General features: G+C 42.6%; 2 protein-coding genes across 2 annotated transcripts; one reads left to right on the top strand and one right to left on the bottom strand.

Moving 5' to 3' along the window:
• Positions 1–1,860: 1,860 nt before the first annotated feature.
• On the bottom strand, positions 1,861–10,314 carry LOC135463382 (extracellular calcium-sensing receptor-like). The gene is made up of 4 exons (XM_064740641.1): positions 9,417–10,314; positions 8,470–8,682; positions 6,665–7,339; positions 1,861–4,483 (listed from the first exon to the last, which is right to left on the bottom strand). Exons 1-4 carry the CDS (start codon positions 10,312–10,314, stop codon positions 3,399–3,401), a joined length of 2,871 nt encoding a protein of 956 aa, XP_064596711.1. The 3' UTR covers positions 1,861–3,398.
• Positions 10,315–17,610: 7,296 nt separating this feature from the next.
• Positions 17,611–19,489, top strand: LOC135463381 (poly [ADP-ribose] polymerase tankyrase-2-like). The gene is made up of 2 exons (XM_064740640.1): positions 17,611–17,755; positions 18,331–19,489. The coding sequence occupies exons 1-2, from the start codon at positions 17,611–17,613 to the stop codon at positions 19,482–19,484; spliced, it is 1,299 nt and encodes a 432-aa protein (XP_064596710.1). The 3' UTR covers positions 19,485–19,489.
• The last annotated feature ends 1,290 nt before the right edge of the window (positions 19,490–20,779 follow it).

Here is a 20,779-nt window from a genome sequence, read left to right as displayed (position 1 = left end):
TCGATTTGTTTTAAGGATAACGTTTATGTTATGGTCAAAGTGTTAATTTCTTCTGCCCAAAAGGACCTCTGAAATCATATTTCAAATTTTACTTGAGACTTCTAACACGGGAATTCCTCGTGTTCACAGTATTGAAGCAGGATTTTTTTTTTTTTTTTTTTTTTTTTTTTTTTTTTTGATTGGTGTTTTACGCCGTACTCAAGAATATTTCACTTATACCGACGGCGGCCAGCATTATGGTGGGTGGAAACCGGGCAGAGCCCGGGGGAAACCCACGACCATCCGCAGGTGCTGGCAGACCTTCCCACGTACGGCCGGAGAGGAAGCCAGCATGAGCTGGACTTGAACTCACAGCGACCGCATTGGTGAGAGACTCCTGGGTCATTACGCTGCGCTATTGAAGCAGGAAATTAATTCTCTAGGGTTGGTATATATATATATATATATAATATATTATATATATATATATATATATATATATATATATATATATATTTGATAGGTGTTTCACCTCGCATTCAAGAGTATTTCCACCTATGCGTCGGCGGGCAGTATTATGGTAGGAAGAAAACGCACAGAACCCGAGGAAACTCACAACCGTCCGCAGGCTGCAGAGAGACCTTGTCACGTGGGACCTGAGAGAAAGCCAGACCCGGGAGTTTGTGGTTTAAATACAAAGTACATGTAGTGCAGTGTGAAAAGTACTTCTGATTACGCCGGGTATTTACATAAATATGGGTGTATCTAAGTGCTATGCTGATTGTCAGTGACGTATGCTGTAATGGTCAGTGACGTGTGTATAAGCTTCACTGGACGTTTTCGTGTGATGCTCAGTGACGTGTTTATGGGATGCTCATGACGTGTTTATGGTGGATGTGATTCAGTGACGTCTTCGTTTGATGCTCAGTGACGTGTTTGTGTGTTGCTCATGACCAAGTTATGACCTGTGCTGAAACTGATGTGCTATATACATACATGAACTGCCCATTTAGAATGATTTTATATTAAAATGATACATGCTGATCGCTGTTTCATCCAGAAAAAAGCACCATCCTTGCTTCAACGCCGATTGTCACCTGATCACACAGATCGCAGGTTCAGATTCAGCTCGAAAATTATGTGGCTGCAGTTGTAACGCTCTGCATTCACGAAAACAAGAAAAATTGAAAGAAAGCACTAAAATAAAGTATTTTATAGCCCGCGCTGCAGGACAGCTGCTCAGTATTGTACATGTATTTCAGACGAAAGAACATTGAACACTGTCCAGGGAAATTTGTTTTGATTTGTTTCTTTAGAATTTTTCTAACTGACTATAATGCATTTAAAACATACGATTCTGTGGTGGATTGTTGGACCCAGAGGGTACCAGTGACGTCACAGCAATATTTTTGACTTGAAATAGTTCGTTCAAGATCCGTTTGTTGAATACATTCATAACTCTGAATGAAAATGTATTTTGAATGATGAAATATACCCGTCTATGTGTTTCGAGTGGTAAAAAACTGAAGTGACATCACTGGTCCGGGCCAACCCGTCATGTTTCCTTGCTCTAATCTCTCACTGCTGAGCGCCAAGCGAGGCAGCAAAAAGTACTATTTTTAAAGTCTTTTGCATGACCCCACACCGGGGGCTTCGGGGAGGACGCTCTAACCTGAGGTCACCGAAGCGGTCCAACCTGTTGAGACGCGTAACGTCTTAAGCTCCCGTGTATGCGGAACTTAACTTTACTGGTCGTATGGAGTTGGTCCCCGTCGCTTATGGTCGATATAAACTTCGACTGAACCGGCATACGTGTCACGACTGGAATACGGCGCCACTGGGATACCGGCAGACGTCCGAAGTGGGACGTATTACATTGCGACGTCATTTTAGGTAGACCAAATACGTCAAAGACGCACAAAAGACTTGTGACGTGCAAGTCCTTTGTCACACTAAACTCACCTGTTGTGAGGGGAAAATCTGCCGGTAGTCCATTGGGTCGAGTCGTTATTCCTCATAGACGAACGCTTAACGACCAGACGCAACGGTGGGTTTATGTAAGTTGGGTCTAACTCTCGAATATGCCGACCTTAAGCCTTACGCCAATAAACCAGAACATCATCGCAAACTTGAAACGAGTACAGCGATAAGCGAGATTGAAATAAATATTTGAGTCTTTACAATGGGTGTCTGTGGTGTGTTCTGTAATATGTGATGTGTTCAATATATGTGTTCTGTTTTTGTCCATATGCCTTGTGATTATCTAGTATAATATTGATTGATGAAAATGACACAAGCGTTGCAGTCAAGTGTAAATAAAATGGTATGCCTTATGTATGAATACTGTAGTTGAAGTTTTCTTCAGGTTAAACATGCTAAACAGCCGGTTTTGTACGATACGGAGCAAATATTGATGAAAAATGAACCATGTAGTGTTTAACAACCATTGTCCCTTTGAGACAAAGGTCCAGGTTCAACATCGCTTAATTTGCATTTCTTGACATGTTATTCATAGCTTTCATCTTTGAGACAAAGTCCAGGATTATATACGTTTCCAGGTTCCACATGGCCTTCGAATGGTGGCCTTTTTTCAGTCGTCAGACAGGCGAGGTATGGGTTTAATCCGAACCTCGATCGGTACCGAATTCCTACACCCATAACCTTGACCGCCATCTTATAACTGAACACTTCTTGAGAATGGCGTTAAACAACAACCAGAGGAACAAATAAATAAATAAATGAGCGACACTTTCTGATTATATATATGCGATTGAAAGAAAACGAAAAAATTCATTCTTGACTGATTTAAAACCTTGAACCCATGCCTTATCTTTTCACTCCGCCTCTCAAGTGTTCTACACTTTCCCGCCTTTTCTATTTAAAACCAGTCTTCTTTAAAAAGAACTTTGGTCAACCTTCGGCCATGTTTCTAAATATAGTGACTTGAGTGAGTTGATAGTCGAAGCGAAAGTCCGAATAAAACTGAACATTCGATTATCCATTAAAGTTAGATACATGTCAGTAGACAAATAAAACTTTATCCAGATGACATATAAAGTAGCACAACTTGTTCGACGTCGGCATTATGTCCCTTTAAGATCATCAGAAAGCATGTGTATGAAGTTTTTGTGTTTTCTGACATCACTTCTTACCTCATTGTTGTGACCCTAGTAACCCTGGGGTTGTTCAGGTTTTTGGTACAAAATTTTCTACTGGTGGCAAGGATGTAAAGCGAATGTGAAGAGTGGCGCATGCGCTGTAAGGAGTGTGCAGTCCAGTGAAAATGCTCAGAAAACCGATGGTAACGTGATATACATGTGGCAGCTGTGCTCTTAAGCTTCATCTTTCTCATAAATTTGGTGACTTTGAGTATTGCATAAGATACCAATAAATCTCTGAGCTCCTCGCCTCCAAAACTGTCATCTGACTGTGTTTGTAGTAGTTACTCCATTAGGGGTAGCATTATTACTCCCTTCTTCCAACGACGCCATGTTGTGGCGCTCCAGCGCAAGCGCACTTCGTACTGTCTCCTTTTTATGGTAACTGCGGAACATGTAATAAATTTTGGTGAAGTATGTGAGACACAGAACGGCGTATTGTGTGATGATCACACTGACGGCTAGGATGATCACCTTGCCAATTCCGTCGTCTATGGTGTAGTAGATTGGCAAAAAAATAACTAACATCAACAACATCGCGCTAGAAGTATAGCTGAGAAACTTATCATCAAGACTTCGGCTGTGTTTGCTGGTCTCCGCCAGTAGTCCCGTGATGACCAATAGCAAGAGCGGGTACACGATGATGGTGACGTCAGTAACTTCCATGCTCTCCACGCACATGACAAACGTTGCTTTCGGTGAATCTTTCTTGTACGATACTTCCGGTACGTTGCCTAGAAACGAGACGCCAAGCAATATGAAACCTACTACGGCGAACATCCACATGATGACGTGGTGCACGTTGTGGAGTTTGTAGCCGAGAAATCGCTTCAGCTTTTCGACCAAGAACTTGACCTTGTACGTCCTGGCCACCATGGTTGCCCCGTGCACAATATAGACGCAAAACCATGTGAGTTTCTGGAACGTGCAGAGCATGGCGCTCGGCTGCACCATGTAGATGAGAGGCTGAAGAAATCCCGAGAAGCAGACCAGAAGAGACGTGGTCTTAAAAGCCAACGACGAGCAGACCGGGTTGTTTTTGTGTCGACCGAGAATAGAGATGACGGTTAAGGTGATGATCTGTCCGATCACGGACGCCACGAGAATCACGATACCGACGGGATCTGTGATCTTGAGCCACTGCTGCGTATCCGGAATGCATCGCGTTCTGTTGTCGTCTGTGTGCTCGATGACGTCACACACGGTACACTCCCTCATCATCGAGGCGTTCGACACGGTGCCCTCCACGCACGGCTGACACTCCCAGCAACACTCTTGTGGGCTCAGCAGAACTTTGGAGCCAGGCTCACATGGTGGACTGCACCGTGACGTCACTCTGGCGGCGCCTACAACAGGGTAGTGCAACTACATAATACAAAGAGCATTTGTAAAAGCCTCGCTTTGACGTAAGCATATTGTTGAATAAAACTGCCAAATATGGCTAACATTCAAGAATAAGCAATGTAATCGTTCCTTCTTTTTTAAATTAATTAAAAATTAATTTAAACCAAACCAGCGTCATCAATGCGAGCGGACAAGGGGAAGTGGTTATATGTAGACAACACAGCCGTGTGGTCTCGATACTGAGCGGTTTGGAAGTAATGAGGGGTACGGTACAGAATGGACCAGAAACAGTTTCGCTGCGCAGCGTAATAGCTTACAGTAAGGCTCCTGCTCAGTATCGAGGCCCACTGGGAGGCCTCAATAGTGCAGCGTTCTATAAGATAGCAGCTCAGTATCGTCGCCTAGTGTAAGGCAACTGCTCAGTATAATGGTTTTCTGTAAGACGTGCTCAGTATCATAGCCCGCGCTGTAGGACAGCTCCTCAGTATTGTACATGTACCTTTCATTTTGGCAGCTGCTCAATATCCTAGCCAACTATAAGGTAGTTGTTCAATATCGTCGCCTACTGTAAGGCAACTGCTCAGCATCATGGCTTGCTGTAAGACATGTGTACCCTCTCTAGGCTGCTCAGTATTGTACATGTAGCTTACATTTTGGCATCTGCTCAATGTCGTAGCCTACTGTAAGGTAGCTGCTCAATATCGTCGTCTACTGTAAGGCAACTGCTCAGTATCATGGCTTGCTGTAAGACATGTGCTAAGTATCATAGCCCGCCCTGTAAGGCAGTTGTGTCTGTGAGACTTCAGTTTCAATCGTTACGTGATTGATTTGCACGGTTAAAACTGCAGACCCACAAAGATTAAAACATATGTGGTACTTTGTGTTCGGGTATCCTACACCAATCATTCACTGCCGTGCGGGGAAATTTGCACCGTGTATATGATCAGTATGATGAGGTCATCAAAACACTAGTTTGTGTAGCTGATTAAAGGCAATAAGCAAATAAGACGATGTGACTCAATAGGTTAAATAATAATTCAATGACAAATCAATTTTTTCTGGTCATAGACATTAGCTTTGTACAAACGTCTGGCCAAAGATTTATTTTTTATTTGCCTGGTCTCGGTTAGACAAAGAAACCAAAATCCATTTTAGCTAACATAGGATCAGAACCTAGACTGCACCGGGCACAGCTGAAGACTGGCTTAAAACCACACTAAGACTCCTGGTGCCAACTTGAAAGATTCGATATAAATATTAGAGTTTAGCAAAACCAGAGCACCGACGACAGTGTGATGATTGGTAAATGGCCACATGTATAACTGGTGGAGTACGAACTCGTGTCATTTTATCCCAGTTAGGGTTTTATTTTAACTGTTCATTTAAATGGCTAAACCGGCACCGGCCCAAATGTGGTGTGGGATCAACAAAGCCAGGTTTGACTTTAGTCAAAGTGTAAAAATTTATTCCCCTGCGGACACCAAACAAGTGTGTACGACAAATCAAGTTTTTGGAACGTGTTGTTTGTTTATTCCCTTTGTTGATATCTGTTTCATTGTTTGGATAACTTCATAACACACTGCCTATTTTTTTTTCATGCATGGGGGAACCATTCCCGACTAACGGTAATTCAGGGTTAGACCAGCTTAGACCCGAGTCGCCATTGAAACAGGTACTTTATTGTACTAATTCTGAGCGTGAAGATCATGCAGTAACCTTCTAAGTTGATGATCACAAGACGCATTTCAGAAAGAACTTTAAAGACCAGTTTCCACGGAAATACATATCCCTCCCCACAGTAAATGTCACCTCGTGCAACACCTCGTGTCTGTGTTTACGCCGTACTCAAGAATATTTCCCTTATACGACGGCGGAGAGCATCATGGTGGGAGGAAACCAGACAGAGACTGAGGGAAACATACGACTATCCACAGGTTGCTTGCAGACCTTCCCACCTGCGAGAGGAAGGCAGCAAGGTGTCGTGCAATACTTGTATGTGTAACATGACATACAAATATAATATAGCTCAATGGTCGCAATAACTATATTCAATCAATTAGTAATCTATCTGCCTTGTTACAAGTGACGTCAAATCCCAATTAGAAAAGAACAAAAACAAGCAAACGTTGCGATATATATGTTTCTGAAAACAAGCCGAGTTTGACTCCATATATTATAATTACCTCCTGTAAATCGAACTAGATCATCTCCTATTGTAAGGGAAACCTGTCCGTCCAAGATGGCCGCGCTACCCACGGTCCTCCATACCAGAGATTCCTTACATTCGTCAAATTGTAGATTTACCACCTCGTAGGAAACGTCGGCGATGACTCCACTGGCCGTATACTTCACATTCTTACCGCTGACGTCCACGAATTCGCCACCTTTCATGTGCGCCAAGAGGTCGCTGTGTCTAAAGCTGTCTCTCCGGAAACCCTTGATGTCGCCATCATGGGAGTTATTTTTCAGATAGGCTTCTAATCCGTATACCACCGTACGAACAGCATTGAAAATGGTGTCTACGCTCACAAAATGGGCGACGTCTTCCAAACTAGCCAGCACATCCAACGCCGGTGGAAGTGGACACAGCATCCTTTTGTTTTTGCGGAAGTAGCCCCGGCAGCATTCTTGGTGGAACTCTACCACTTCCGGGTCACATATTCCTTGTAAACAAAGCAGACGATACAACCATGGGTGGTCCGGGGAGCAGATGACGTCAAGCTCTCGCAAATACTCGCGGAATCTCGGGAAGACTAGCCGGGGAAGGGAAAGAGCGATGGCGCCTTCCACCAGAGAACGGTTGTACCTCTCAATATCCGGGTGACGTCCCCAAGAATCTGTTCCCATCCAGACGATACCTAGAAAAGATCGAAGACAAAATACTGTTGTTCACACATATAGTGATTTACTTGCTCAATTCAATGATGCTTACTATTTGTTCTAAGTTTTAGGACAGATATTAATAGTGCTGAAAACGAAGCTTACATTTCGCTTGCAGTTTTTTCGGAAAAGTAAAGATATGTATCACTAAAAGGACTAATTCTATGTCAAAAAAAGAAAACAAAAAATGTGTATTACAGTTACATGTATATTGGCCCAAGAGAATTGGACCAGATTTCTTAAAAATGTGAAGAATTAGGGCAGGTTAGCCCTGGGCGCTCTAGTTTCCTCCACACGTAAACCTGACATGACCGCCCTAAGCGAAAAGTTCTTGAGCAAGGCATCCATGTTGTAGTCCTTTATATTAAACACTAATGAAAGAAATAAGTCACCGGTATTTAGCGCCGTACTCAAGGCTATTTCTTTGATAAAAGATGCCGTCCACGTATTAGGGTGGAGGGAACCAGACAAACGCCATGACATAGAGCCTGAGGCGAATTAGCCGGGAGTGAATAAGCCTAGTCTGTATTTCAAGAGTCTCGCGAGTTAACGCAGGGTTGGACGAGACAGGGAGTGTGTGTGCGTGTGTGTGTGTGTGTGTGTGGAGGGGTGGGGGAATCTCGCGAGACAACGCGGCCAAGAAACGTGATTTTACGGTAGCTCTTACCGGCGCGGTTGAGCAGACAGACCCGTAAAATCAAGTACCCGAAAATCTCGCCTTTTAGATGCATTACATTGCGAGAGCCCCCATCCTTTCTCGTTAGAGAGGGTACAAATATAAAAATAAACTGAAAAAATGACATAATTTGTAAAAAATGTAGACTGTCCCAACAATTTTTCCATCTAAACACATTTGCGCGATCGGAAAGCCTCGAGAAACCGGAAAATTACCACAAAAAGAGCAAACAAACAAAAAAGACATGAAGATCGGACAAAATAAAAAGAGGATTTTAAATTTTATTTTAGTGTTGGCTCGCCAGTAAAACAAAAAACAGAGTTGGTGTCACCTGATACTTCAACATCAGTCCCTAGTGACGTAGGGGCATGATTAGACCAAAGGGCGTGCACAGTAACTAAGAACCAAGTTTGAAAAATAAAGTTGTCTCACCTGTAAGATTTTGACTTGCTGCTTCTTCGAGAACCATATGAACATGTGACCAACCCATAAACAAAACGACGACAGTCGTCTCTCTTTTCTCAGACAGTGCCCGGATGATTCTCGCAATATCTCGCTCTCTCGTCTTGGACAGCGGGTTGAAGAATTCCTTGAGAGCTACACAAATGTGTTTGTCTTCCGTATGTTCGAACAGAGACTCGACACCTGGAAAATAAGATATCACATCACGGATTAATTAGTTTGTTGTTCACAAAGGACAAGACGTGGCTGTTTTAAAAGAATGAATTGATCCATCAATTAGCTTTATGTCGACCTTTATGCACAGATTAAGTTCTTTAAAGGAAAAGCCAACATAAAATTAAGTTACTGAGGTCACACAAACCACAGGAAACGTGGTTATAACGGTAGCGGATTATGTTGGATGTCGTTAACTCCTCGTTATTTCTTTTGTGTTTTAAGACATTTACGGAAGACGATGGATGACCTACCTGTCTGGCTATTTCAAGTTTAATTCAAAGGTTAAGGTAGCGAGGCAGTGAGGTAACGAGGAAAGTGAAATGACTGGCTACCTCACTGCCTCGCTACCCTGCCCTGCATTACAAAGGTTGGTGCAGAGAGGTAGTGAGGCAGTGAGGTAAAGACGCATTGGTGTAGCGATGTTGTGAGGTAGTGAGATGACTCATCTCGCTACCTTGCTTTGTATTACAAGGTTGAGGTAGCAGTTGGCAGTGAGGCAGCAATGTTGCGAGGTAATGAGAGGAAACCTGGCTAACTGACTACCTCACTCCATCGCTACCTCGCTCTGTATTACAAAAGCTGATGTAGTGAAGGTGGTATATATATGCTACCATAGTGATGTGCTATATGACTTCATTAAAATTTGTTGGTAATTTCACTGGTTGCTGTGATGTAGATAGTCTAGTTGAAGACGTACCCACCCTGCCTTCCGTATTCATTATCCGTCCCGATGATTGAGATGTAAGACCAGCCGTACTTGAGCATGAGGTCCGTGAGTAGCCGGCTCTGCGTGTTGTCGGCCATGATCGTCCTCAGGAAGGTTGGATACCGGGCCGGGTCGCTAAGGGAGACAACCGTGGACCAGAAGCTGACCATGGGAAGCATGGAGGCCTGGGCAAGCCCGGCTGCCGCCGATGTCTGGTCGCTGTTCAGGCAGCCGATGAGAGCGACCACTGGCTTCACAAGGCACGTAACTATCGAACTGTTGGGAGATTCGGATTCCGAAGCTGTTGTTATCCGGAAAAGATTTGTTGAGTAGCTCAGGTTTGATACTGCATTCTTCTTGGCATAGTCAGAACTGCGCAGAGCTCGTCCCTTAGGAGATTCTGTCGTTGGCGCAGCGAACTCTTCACAAAATTTTCCGAAACAGGAAGAAGCAGACGACACATTTTCGGATGACGTAGGCACGTGCTCGGAGCAAACAACGCATTCTTCGGAAGAGTGTGCCGATATGACGTCAATAAAATCTAGCGTGTGCTGCACAGCCATCTGGCTGCTGAAACAGCTATCCCGAATATCGTAGCCAATTGTCATATTGCCCAAAAGGTCTTGGTTTTCGTTGATCGTATCAATGGCAAATGTAAGCGCCTCTGTCCACAGTATAGCCTCTGCGACCATCACGGGTGATGACGACAACTCATTGCAGTGCTCCGCGTCTCTCGTGGCTGGCACTATTGCTCCGATGATGAAGTCACCGTCTTTGTACAGACGGCGAGGAAAAAGAGGCATCGTGGAGGACACGTCGATGACACCCACCACAGTAACTGTACACAAAAATCCACCTAACATTTGGAGACTTGGGTGTCTGCCCGGCGACATTCTTCATACAGGTTCAAAACTTGAACCAGCGCAGCCATTCAGTCTAAAGGAACGTATTAAAGGCGCACATTTAGTTTTTTTAGTTCTACATTTTCATTCTGCCTAACGATATACACAGGTATACGATGCAGTTACGTACGAACAAAGCGCGTTTCTGGTATAATGGGATGAGATTGTGAAATAAAGTCACATGGTCGAAATGGTTGAGATCCCCGTCATACGATAGCAAGCATACCATCCCTCCGACTTAAACCACTCTTTCTGAAACAATAAAACCAACAAAATATATTTATATTTTCCACACAGTTGGCATGTCCAGGGGCCTATTTCTCGAAGGAATGTTTTTACAGAACTCAGTATTTCAACTCTCATGATACAAGTAATACTCAACCGTTCAAATGTTATTATACGGTTTTGCTTGAAATTATACTGGTTGCGTTATTACATATGTAAACCCTAACAGTCAAATTTTAAACTTTTTGGGTCAAAAATGATTTCGTGAAGTCCGCCCCATGAAAACTTCCCAGTCAGCCTAGTAACATTTCTCTGTAAATATTGCCACTGCGAATATTTTTAAGTACGTTCTTTTCTAAAAATAATAACGTTTTGCTTGATGGTTCTTGTCGAAAAAATATCCTTCACCTACGACTTGCCACAATCATATTTTGAAGCCTCACTGGCTCAGAAGGTAATTAAACACCACATCAGCTTGCCTTTCGAAAGGTCCGTGTTTCGGTAGTTCCAATGCCACGGTGATAAATATAGCGAAGGAAATAGCCCAATGGTCGTTTCGATCAGCAGCAAATAACTTACAGAATATCCTTCTTTACAATTACCTTGCTTAATTTATAAGGCAAAAATATCAATATTTCGATTTCACAGATACAGATTTCTGTAATTGCTTGCTAATAAACACTCATATGTAACGGAGCAAACAAGAAATAACGCGTTTATGTTGGTAAGGAGAGAACCGAAACAGATGTTAAACGATAATCATTAATTGACCGCTGACACCAATTCTCACCAAGAAATGAAGAAACGTCGATAGTTCATAATAATATAAAGCAAACTTACAAAATGTGAAACGAAATGACGGCTTTGCCGTTAATATATTGATGATATTGATAATAACGTCATATTTATTCTCTCTGCTGTCCCTGTAGTCGTTTTGCCGAAATTAAAACATAAGCATGGTATTTGTCGTGTAAACTCAAAATATAATCTGTTAATATTCTGTTAATATTCTGTTTTCTGAGTGATGCTAAAAAGTATACTGTTATTAAAACATTATACTGTGTCATGTTCAACATAATATTCCGTTACTCTAATACAACCTTTATATTAAATTACATAATGTACTGTATTGTGCTATATTTATAACAGAAAAATCTGCTGCAAATTAACAGAATACATGCTACTATCACTCAGGAAACACTCAAACTCTCTGTTAATTTTTATTTATTTTTTTTTTTTTTGGAGAGTATACGGTTAAAAAAAACATAATCCAGACGAAATTGTTAAGGTAACCTTGTTTTTAATTGTCTTGCCAACTGCCGGTATAACCACGCTATTCGGAGTTTGCTTGCGGAAAGACAAACAGTCCTTGATGGCCAGGTCGATGGGAGCAATGATGTAGGCAAACTTTGTGTCCACGTGGGTCGATCAGAAGATGTGTGTACAGTCGGGTATAAAATAGGACAGAAAACAAAGGGGGTTGGGAAGCTCAAGCTGTGTACGATTGCTACAGTGTCTTCTCTGATATATCGGATAATAAATGCAGACATTGGAAGAATAGAATCTGGAACAAGAATGTCTTAGTCATGTCAAGCATGAAAGTTGATATATCTTGAATATCTATATAAACAAGCTTCACTTCCGGTATAAATCGTCAACCAGTATCAAATGATCAGTCAGTTTCACTAAACTCAAAAAAAGATATTCACGATTCAGAGGAACAGCCCAGTGTTCTTAAAATACAAACCCTTACAGCCTAGCGAGTAAATCCAGAGCATTGACGACAGTGTGATATTCAGCAAATGGTCACACGTAACCGTGGAAATGGCCTCTAGTAAATTTAACTCTGTTAGGTTTTTGTTCTAACTGTTCATATAGGTGAATGTTAAAACGGCAGCAAGTTATACACCCCAAAGAACTATGAAAGCACGAAAATCGGACGGAATCATGCAGAGACAAGCAGTCGACCGTTTCCATTGATCTTGGAAAGACGCAAGGTATGTTCTAAGCGACAGAGTGCAATCAGTACTCAATTTGTGTACCACGCTAAAATATTATAGTTGTTGGTAACAAAATATGTATCTCAGATGCGCTTTGATTGCAACTGTTCAAACATCCGACGTGCAAACTCATGCAATGACCCATGCAGGAACACCTCACCAATGCGGTCGCTGTGAGCTCAAGTCTAGCTCATGCTGGCTTCCTCTCCGGAAGGTCTACTAGCAGCCTGCGGATGGTCTTGGGTTTCCCCGGGCGCTGCCCAGTTCCCTCCCACCATAATGCTTGTCGCCGTCGTATGAGTGAAATATTCTTGAGTGCGTCGTAAAACACCAATCAAATAAATCATCTAACAAATAAATGAATAAATTGGTATCAACATCTATATAGTGACTAGGACCATTCACTACTTGGGAAAAGCCATCTCTTGAGGCAACTCATTTATACATCTCGGTGACAGTTAATCGACGAAAAACATGACTATCACTGTTACCTTTCATTAGAACTATGAGATTCATGACTTACGAACGGCTCACGTGCTACCATAACATTGAACTACAAGCCACCTGCATACATAGCTGCTAAGGTGCCATGATAACAGCCCAAGGGTTTGGGTATGTAAGAATGCTTGAGATTTTACGTCGCCCTTGATTATTGTTCAGTTATATGATGGCGAGGAATCATCAGGTGTGTGTACATATACTGTGTCTCCATGCCGGATACATACTTGGTTAAACACCGTTCACATGATACTATGCTGCGATTTGTCGTTCCGATTTATACAGAATCCAAAGAAGTCAACATTCATGAACAGTCATTTGATTTTAGTGCAACCATAAAAATCACATAAAGCAGAATGAGAGAGAGAATGTTGAAATATTCAGGCTTCCTCTTTTTTGAATTAACAAAAAAAAAAAAGATTTTTGTTTTCTTTCGACCAGTCGATGAGGCAAATCGTACCATGAGAACACGATTTGATTGGAGCTTTTCGCTGTTCTCAAGAGTATTTCACTCGTACGACAGCGGAGCCCGGGGAAGCCCACGACCGTCGGTAAGTTGCTGACAGACCTTTCCATGTATACGACAGGAGAGGACGCCAGCATGAGCTCCACTTGAACTCACTGTGATTGTGTTGGTGAGAGGTTTCTGTGTCATTGTTCTGCGCTAGCACGATATACACATGGCCACGAAGGACCCCAGGCGCAATTTAAAACATTACCTTACCTTACCGATGGTTAACACGTTGAGTTAAATACAACTCCGTACATGCGCCATTTGACGTTCCCCCGCACTACGTTCGCTGTCCTTGCACCATACAACACTAGGCTTGTTCCAAAATGGCACCTATATCGCTGTTCAGCAAAACTTTTCAAAAACTATGCACACATGTTTAGTAAAGCACACCATGGGATATCCGTCTTAATTCGCCGGTATGCATCGCGTCTTTTGCTGCATCACATTTCAGTCTGTTACACGTACTACGAGACCTAATCCGTTACAACATCAGAATTACTCAATTCTGCCCTCCTTCGTAGGATCGGATTAAGCAGGCTTAAAGAACTATACGTGCAACGGAATCGATTCCAAGAAATTCTAACGCTTTAGCCGAGATAAAACGTGATGAATGGCCAAACCTAGATACTCTTCCGCTGCGTCATGTGACCTTGCAGGTACACCAGCTGTCAGATTTCACGCGACACCATGACAACCTGCGGCTAATGGCGCAATGCTCAGCCGACGGTCCCGCCGAAGCTGGTGGGAGCAAAGATTGCGGTCGAGTACGTCTTGGATCCACAAGAGAGTATCGGTGAAGGGACAAGCACGCAGCGATGGGACAATGGATCGATTGTATCTTGTTAAAGATGCCACACAGCGGCCGTGGGCACGCAAAAGAACCGTCATCATATATCGAAAATGTATCTGCAAACACAAAAGTAACGAACGCTGTTAAAGTATTTACTCCGTTCACAAAATGTCACGGACAGGTCCGGATGACGTGCATTAAATCTATACTCAGTTTATGTGATATCTGTACCATGTCATATGTATGCAGGCCTAATCCTGTCATGTTCTGACGTTTAGATATATTATAGGTTTACGTCTTTTATTTCAGGAAAAGAATTCGTTGTAGAACTCTTCCCTTCATTTGGCAGTCGCTCTGTCCCTAGCCAGTGAGGTCACAGGTGCGAATCCAACTCACGACAAATAGGTTCGGCTTCAGCTTTAAATCTGGAGTTTTGCCAGATACCACGTACAAAAAACTCTTGTGTTGTACGAAAACAACCTTTCGAACACAAAAAAGTCTTGTGTCATGTTTGAACAACACTATTTTGTGTTGAATTAACACAACGTCTTGCGTGAAAGACTTGAACACAAGATGTGTTTTTGTTGTACGAACACAAGTTAGGTAAACCGCGCATGATATTCATAAATTATCTCATTTTCGCAAGTGTTTTTGTGTGCAAGTGAATGGCGGTGTTGGTCCTGTTTTTTTTATCTTCTTCTAAGCACTGCGGTTTCCTTCAACCATTTAACAACACCCATAACAAAGAGAAAAATTCTTCGGGACAGCATAAAGCTATTCCAGGAACATTATTCTATGTGTGTACATTAGCCCATACCCTGTAGAAGTGTGGTATGGTCACACATAGCGTATTAAACTGCTCTACCGTTATTTCTTTATTTATTAATTCAATTGATGTTTTACGCTGTTCTTAAAAATATTTCACTAATATGGCAGCGGCCAGCTTTACGGTGCGAGGAAACTGGGAGCTATACCCTGGAACATTAATACGTGTATTTGCATGGGCTCATAGCCTGTAGAAGTGTGGTGTGGTCACAGATGGCGTGTTAAACTGCTGTGCCATAATATAATAAACAGATGAAATGGTAATTGATTGTTTGTTGTATGGCATTGATTTATTTGATTTATGTTTTACGCATTACTTTCACTCATATTACGGCGGCCAGCATTATGATGCGAGGAAACCGGGGACACTTCGGAGGAAACACATGACCATCCGCAGGTTGCTGCAGGCCATTGTTTGTTTTAGTTTACCTGCTCGCTTATTTTACCTTACCACATAAATACTATGTACTATGCAGTGTGTAATGCCGTAGTGGAACAGATCGCTCGGTGCATGTTGGACGTAAACTTTAATTAACGACATCAATATTGATTTGTATCAACATTTAATTGGTGAGAATAGTGTACTGAATGACCAGCCCTGATCCATTGATTGGTTGATTGATTGATTGTTGTTTAACTCTCTATTCAATGGTTATTCATTAGTTCCTTTATTTTATTTATTTACTTATTTATTTGCTTGCTGTTTTACACCGTACTCAAGAATATTTCACTTATACGACGGCGGCCAGCATTACGGTGGGAGGAAACCGGGCAGATCCTGAGGGAAACCCATAAGTCATTCGTGGAGCTATGTTTTGATTGGTGTTTGACTCAGCTGCCACTCACCCATTGCCATGACCGTGAGTTCAAGTCCAGGTTATGCTAGCTTCCTCTCCGGTCGTACGTGGGAAAGTAGGCGTATGTCGCCATCTCGCGGATGCAATGTCGTGGGTTTCCGCTTGGCTCTGCCGGTTTCCTGGCCGTCGTCGTAAGTCAAATATTACCGAGTACGGCGTAAAACACTAATCAAATAAATACATAAATAAATTTGTGTTAATTAAAATGTCGTATTCTCTTTTTTTTTAATTTATTACTGCAGCGAACAGTGGTAAGCCACACACCACACCTCGACGACTACATAAAAAATGTCTTGATTTAAAGCCGCAGTGGAACGAGATCGAAAGTACAAATTCCCTGTCCAGGTTTCTACTGTACATGAACCGCCATGTAAAAGCAAATCTGAGCACTCCCCATTTCAGATTGTCAAAAGTTGTCTCCCCTGTCTCACAATAACAGCCATGGCCGATTAAGAAGATGTGCGTGTCTCCGTAAAGCTAGAAAGGTACGTCTGCCGTTTTCTGTTTCACGAGTGCTATGTCGAGTTATTGAGCATAAAGGTTAGTTTGTGCAAGTACTAAAGTCTTCCGTGTAGTCGTCAGACCGCTTCACAAAGACAGCAACTCCAAATGCAAACGGTCGAGTTTGGCTACCGGCACTGGGAAGTTTAATATCACTCTGCAAGTTACTTAAAATAGCTTGGATCGAATAACATGTACAAAGGGAGGTAAACTTATAAATATGGTAAACCAGCAGCAACGTGGAGATGTGGCCAAATATTTTTGGACTGAGGAAGGTGTGTAATTAACCGTATATACCACAATGCCTGGTAGGATGATTTGTTTGGGAGGGGGGGGGGGGGGGTGGGAGTTTCAGTTACTTTAGAGGAACTTTCTAGATCTATAATCAACCTTATCTAAATTAGCTGTCTCAGTCACAGACCGACTGTATATCAAGGTTAAGACTATATACAAGTATACAAGTGTGGAATGACAACCAGTCAACCGTAGGCCTGTTGACGTAGAATAAACAAATCGATATTTATATATTAGGATGGTTTACATCGTACTTATATATACTTTGAACATACATTCAGAGGGTTAAATGGTTTATAATTGTGTTCGTATCTACAGGTTAAACTACATATAACCGATCGCCGCTGTCAATCAAAATAATCTATCCGACCTCTCCAAATGCTGGAAATGGCTTTGTGGGATAGGCAACCGACATGAATACTATAAGTGAAAAATTAAGAAGCAGTCAAGTGAAGGAATAAATCAATCGAAGTTATAATCCAACGTTGTTTATTCACACGTTATGTATTTGGTCTGCTGTTTATATTGTTTTTGCGCCTGTCATGACTAGCGTCAAAATTAAAAATTTATTACGTTGGCCCCAAATGAGTAAAATATCTCTAAAATATATACAAAACTCTACGGTTCATTGCTGAAGCAGTTTGCGTGACTTATTGTTGATTTCTAGTTTGGGGTGGGGAGGGGGTTGAGTGATTTATATAAAACATTCTGTATTTAAATATTTTGTTCTTTGACACAGATAGTAGCACCTTGTGGGGTTTAACGAAAGCCACGAGGGTCAACATGGCTGAAGGATCAGCTCTCCGGAAATCCCCACCTCGAGCGCCCCCTTTACCGCCACAACCCACACGGGAAGAACAAGAGGCTGTGCGCAGGCGCTATGAGGCTCAGGAAAAAATAGTGCAGGCAAACATGGCCGACTATGCAAGTGTGTGACTAATTTTAAGCAAATACGTATACATTTTGTCAAAAGATAACATATCTTTTATTTCTACATTTAATTTATTTGATTGGTACTAAACTCCGCACTTAAGAATGTTTAATTATCATAACGGCGGTTTTACGAAGATTCAGTTGATGTACATAAGTTAATTGAAACATATCAAAACGTTGAGTGCCTTGTCGCATGTCAAAACACACTTATATCTTGTCTAACCAAACAAGATTTCGTCTTGTGGTGTTTTGCATGGGTGGTTTGAATCAGAGGCGTGGAATTCTTGTAAGGCGAAATTACGTCTTTGAGCGAGATTTGCACATCAAATATAGACCTCGTGTTCACGTGTCAGTCTTGGACACAATTTAAGTTGAGAGGGGGGTTTCAGACTACATGAAATGTACCCCCAATTAGGCCTTCAAGTAACCTAGTGCAAAGCTTTTCTTTGTCTTAAGATCCTTTGATCAAGTTAAGAGATCTACTGGGGTTTGCGTGGTGGTTCAGAAGGGTGAGGGGTATATTTTGGACATTTCTTGACCTTCGTCACATATGTTGTCTTCCTCCCACAGGTGTGTGTCGACAGAAAGAGATGCAATTCCAGTTAGTTGGCGCCATAGAGAACGAGGATAAAGGTCTCATCCGGGCACTAATTGAGGAAGGCGTAAACACGAATGCCGTCATCCTCTTCACGCGCACTCCGCTCGTGCACGCGCTCGAGGACGGTCATGAAGACATCGCCATCGTTCTCACGCAAGGGGGCGCAGATGTCAGCATGGCGGAGAGGACGTTTCCATATCGAAACCCTGTTCACATTGCCGCTCTGAACGGAATGGTAAAGGCCCTGCAGGAACTTCACGATCACGGCGCGGACGTAGGGGCCCGTGAGGCCACAGCCATGTCGCCCTTACATTTCGCTGCATGGCGAGGTCACTTGGACACTGTATCCTGGCTCCTACAAAATGGCGCAGACAAAGACGCCGAGGATGACTTCCGTCGGACGCCATTACATCGTGCCGTGGAAGGTAACCATGGAGATGTGGTTGACGCCCTTTTGTCCGCGGGGGCGGACGTAAACAGAGCGGACCGTTTTAATTGGACGGCGTTGTTTCATCCAGTCATTTGTGACAAACCGGATATGGTGCATTTGCTTCTATCGCGTGGAATTGATGTAAACACTGTCAGCAACACCGGAAACACGCCTCTTCACGCTGCGTGCGCACGACTTCGGCCCGTGATTACAAAAATCCTGCTATCGGCCTCTCCGGATCCGGTACGGAGACGAAAACGGATTCCCTTTCCAGATTTTGAGGAAGATCTCGCACGCGGAGATTTTACTAGCCGGTTTGAGATCATTGAAGCTCTGGTGGATAAAGGTGCTGAAGTCAATATCCTAAACAATGAATCGTTCTCGCCACTTTACTTAGCTCTCTTTTTCGGTTATAACATCAGACTTGTAGAGTTTTTGGTGCATGCTGGTACAAGGCTGAACAACGAACCGTGGCTGAACCAGGAAATTTACCGCTCTGTTGCTGTCCAAAAAGGTTTCTCGGAAATTCTTCAGTGGTTAGACTGCTGCAGACTAGAACCGCCATCTTTGACAAAAGAATGCAGATACGTTATCCGGAAGTCTTTAGGACGGGGCATCCGTGCAAAAATTACCCATCTTCCACTTCCGGAGAAACTCAAGAGCTATCTGAATCTAGAAGAGTTTTATGTCACTTAATTACGAGTGGAAAATTTATTGTGCATGTTGCTTTCTTTTTGAATTTATTTATTTATTATTTTTTTTTTTACATTTTGTAGTTATTAAAATCCACATTTTGGCGTCTGTTGTTATGCATTGTGAGCTCAATGCGTTGGTCAAGTCATTGTAGAGCGCCCTGGCCTGGTAAACAGTACACCCTGATTCAATCCTGAGCCATTTCTTGAACTTACACTAATAGACACACACACTCCTCACCAATGCGGTCGCTGTGAGTTCAAGTCAAGCTCCTCTCCGGCAATACGTGGGAAGGTCTGCCACCAACCTGTGGATGGTCGTGAGTTTCCAACGAGCTCTGCCTGGTTTCCTCACATCACAATTCTGGCCGCCGTCGTATAAATGAAATATTCTTGAGTATGGCGTAGAACACCAAATCAAATCAAATAAATAAGTAAATACCAGTAGGTACACTTGGTACTATCTCAGCTTACGGGGGAAAGGCCAAATACATCACTAGTCGGCCCGGTACATTACTAGTTGGCTCGGTACAAGTGTACTGAGTCTGATGGAGTCTCCGATTTGCGTCTGGTTTCAGGCAACTACAGGAAGTTCAGCAAATTTGCTTAAGTTGGCATTTACTTTTTTGTTGGAAATCACTTGAGAAATATGTTTCTTCGGCTAGAACAACACCTTAAAAAGCCTGTCGCATTGTAACCGCTCTCGTGGCAGCTCCAGCCCAATTCAGGATTATCAGAACTACATGTTTACAACTGCCTGATCTCGACCAGGCCCTGGTATCTTCATCTAGAACTATGAATATGTCGCCATACCACACTTGATAAGAATTATATGATGATGGTCAAGTTAGCGTCTGAAATGACCGGACATGCAGAGTCTACCCCTGTCCCATGACACCCACATTCATTGTCACATATGAATCCTCCGTGCGGAAAGAATTGCAGGGGCCCCGCCAATTCCACAAAACCACTTTTCTCCCAAGTCAAATTTAAAATACTGAATTTTGAACTTTTGTGTGAAAGTTTTAACTTTCAGTGCCAAAATCCATTCATGTTGATGAGGTTTTAAAAAGCAAGATTAAAAATGAAAAAGGCCTCGAAGAACTGAACCGAGGCTCAGCTGGTGTCATAGGGTTCGTCTGGCTGAAGATAGTAATCAGGTTGCTACACATGAACCTTAAATCGTCATTAAAGATTCAAAAAGATATCACATTCATTGGATAGTCTGCGGGTATATCCCAAAAAAAAAACCCCACCATAGTGATGACATTTCATTTATTTACATCATTGTTGTTTAAC

Source organism: Liolophura sinensis, chromosome 3 (assembly GCF_032854445.1).
Source record: "Liolophura sinensis isolate JHLJ2023 chromosome 3, CUHK_Ljap_v2, whole genome shotgun sequence".
Taxonomy (NCBI): domain Eukaryota; kingdom Metazoa; phylum Mollusca; class Polyplacophora; order Chitonida; family Chitonidae; genus Liolophura; species Liolophura sinensis.
Note: the sequence above shows the minus strand (reverse complement) of the source record. Positions and strands in the feature narration are given on the sequence as shown.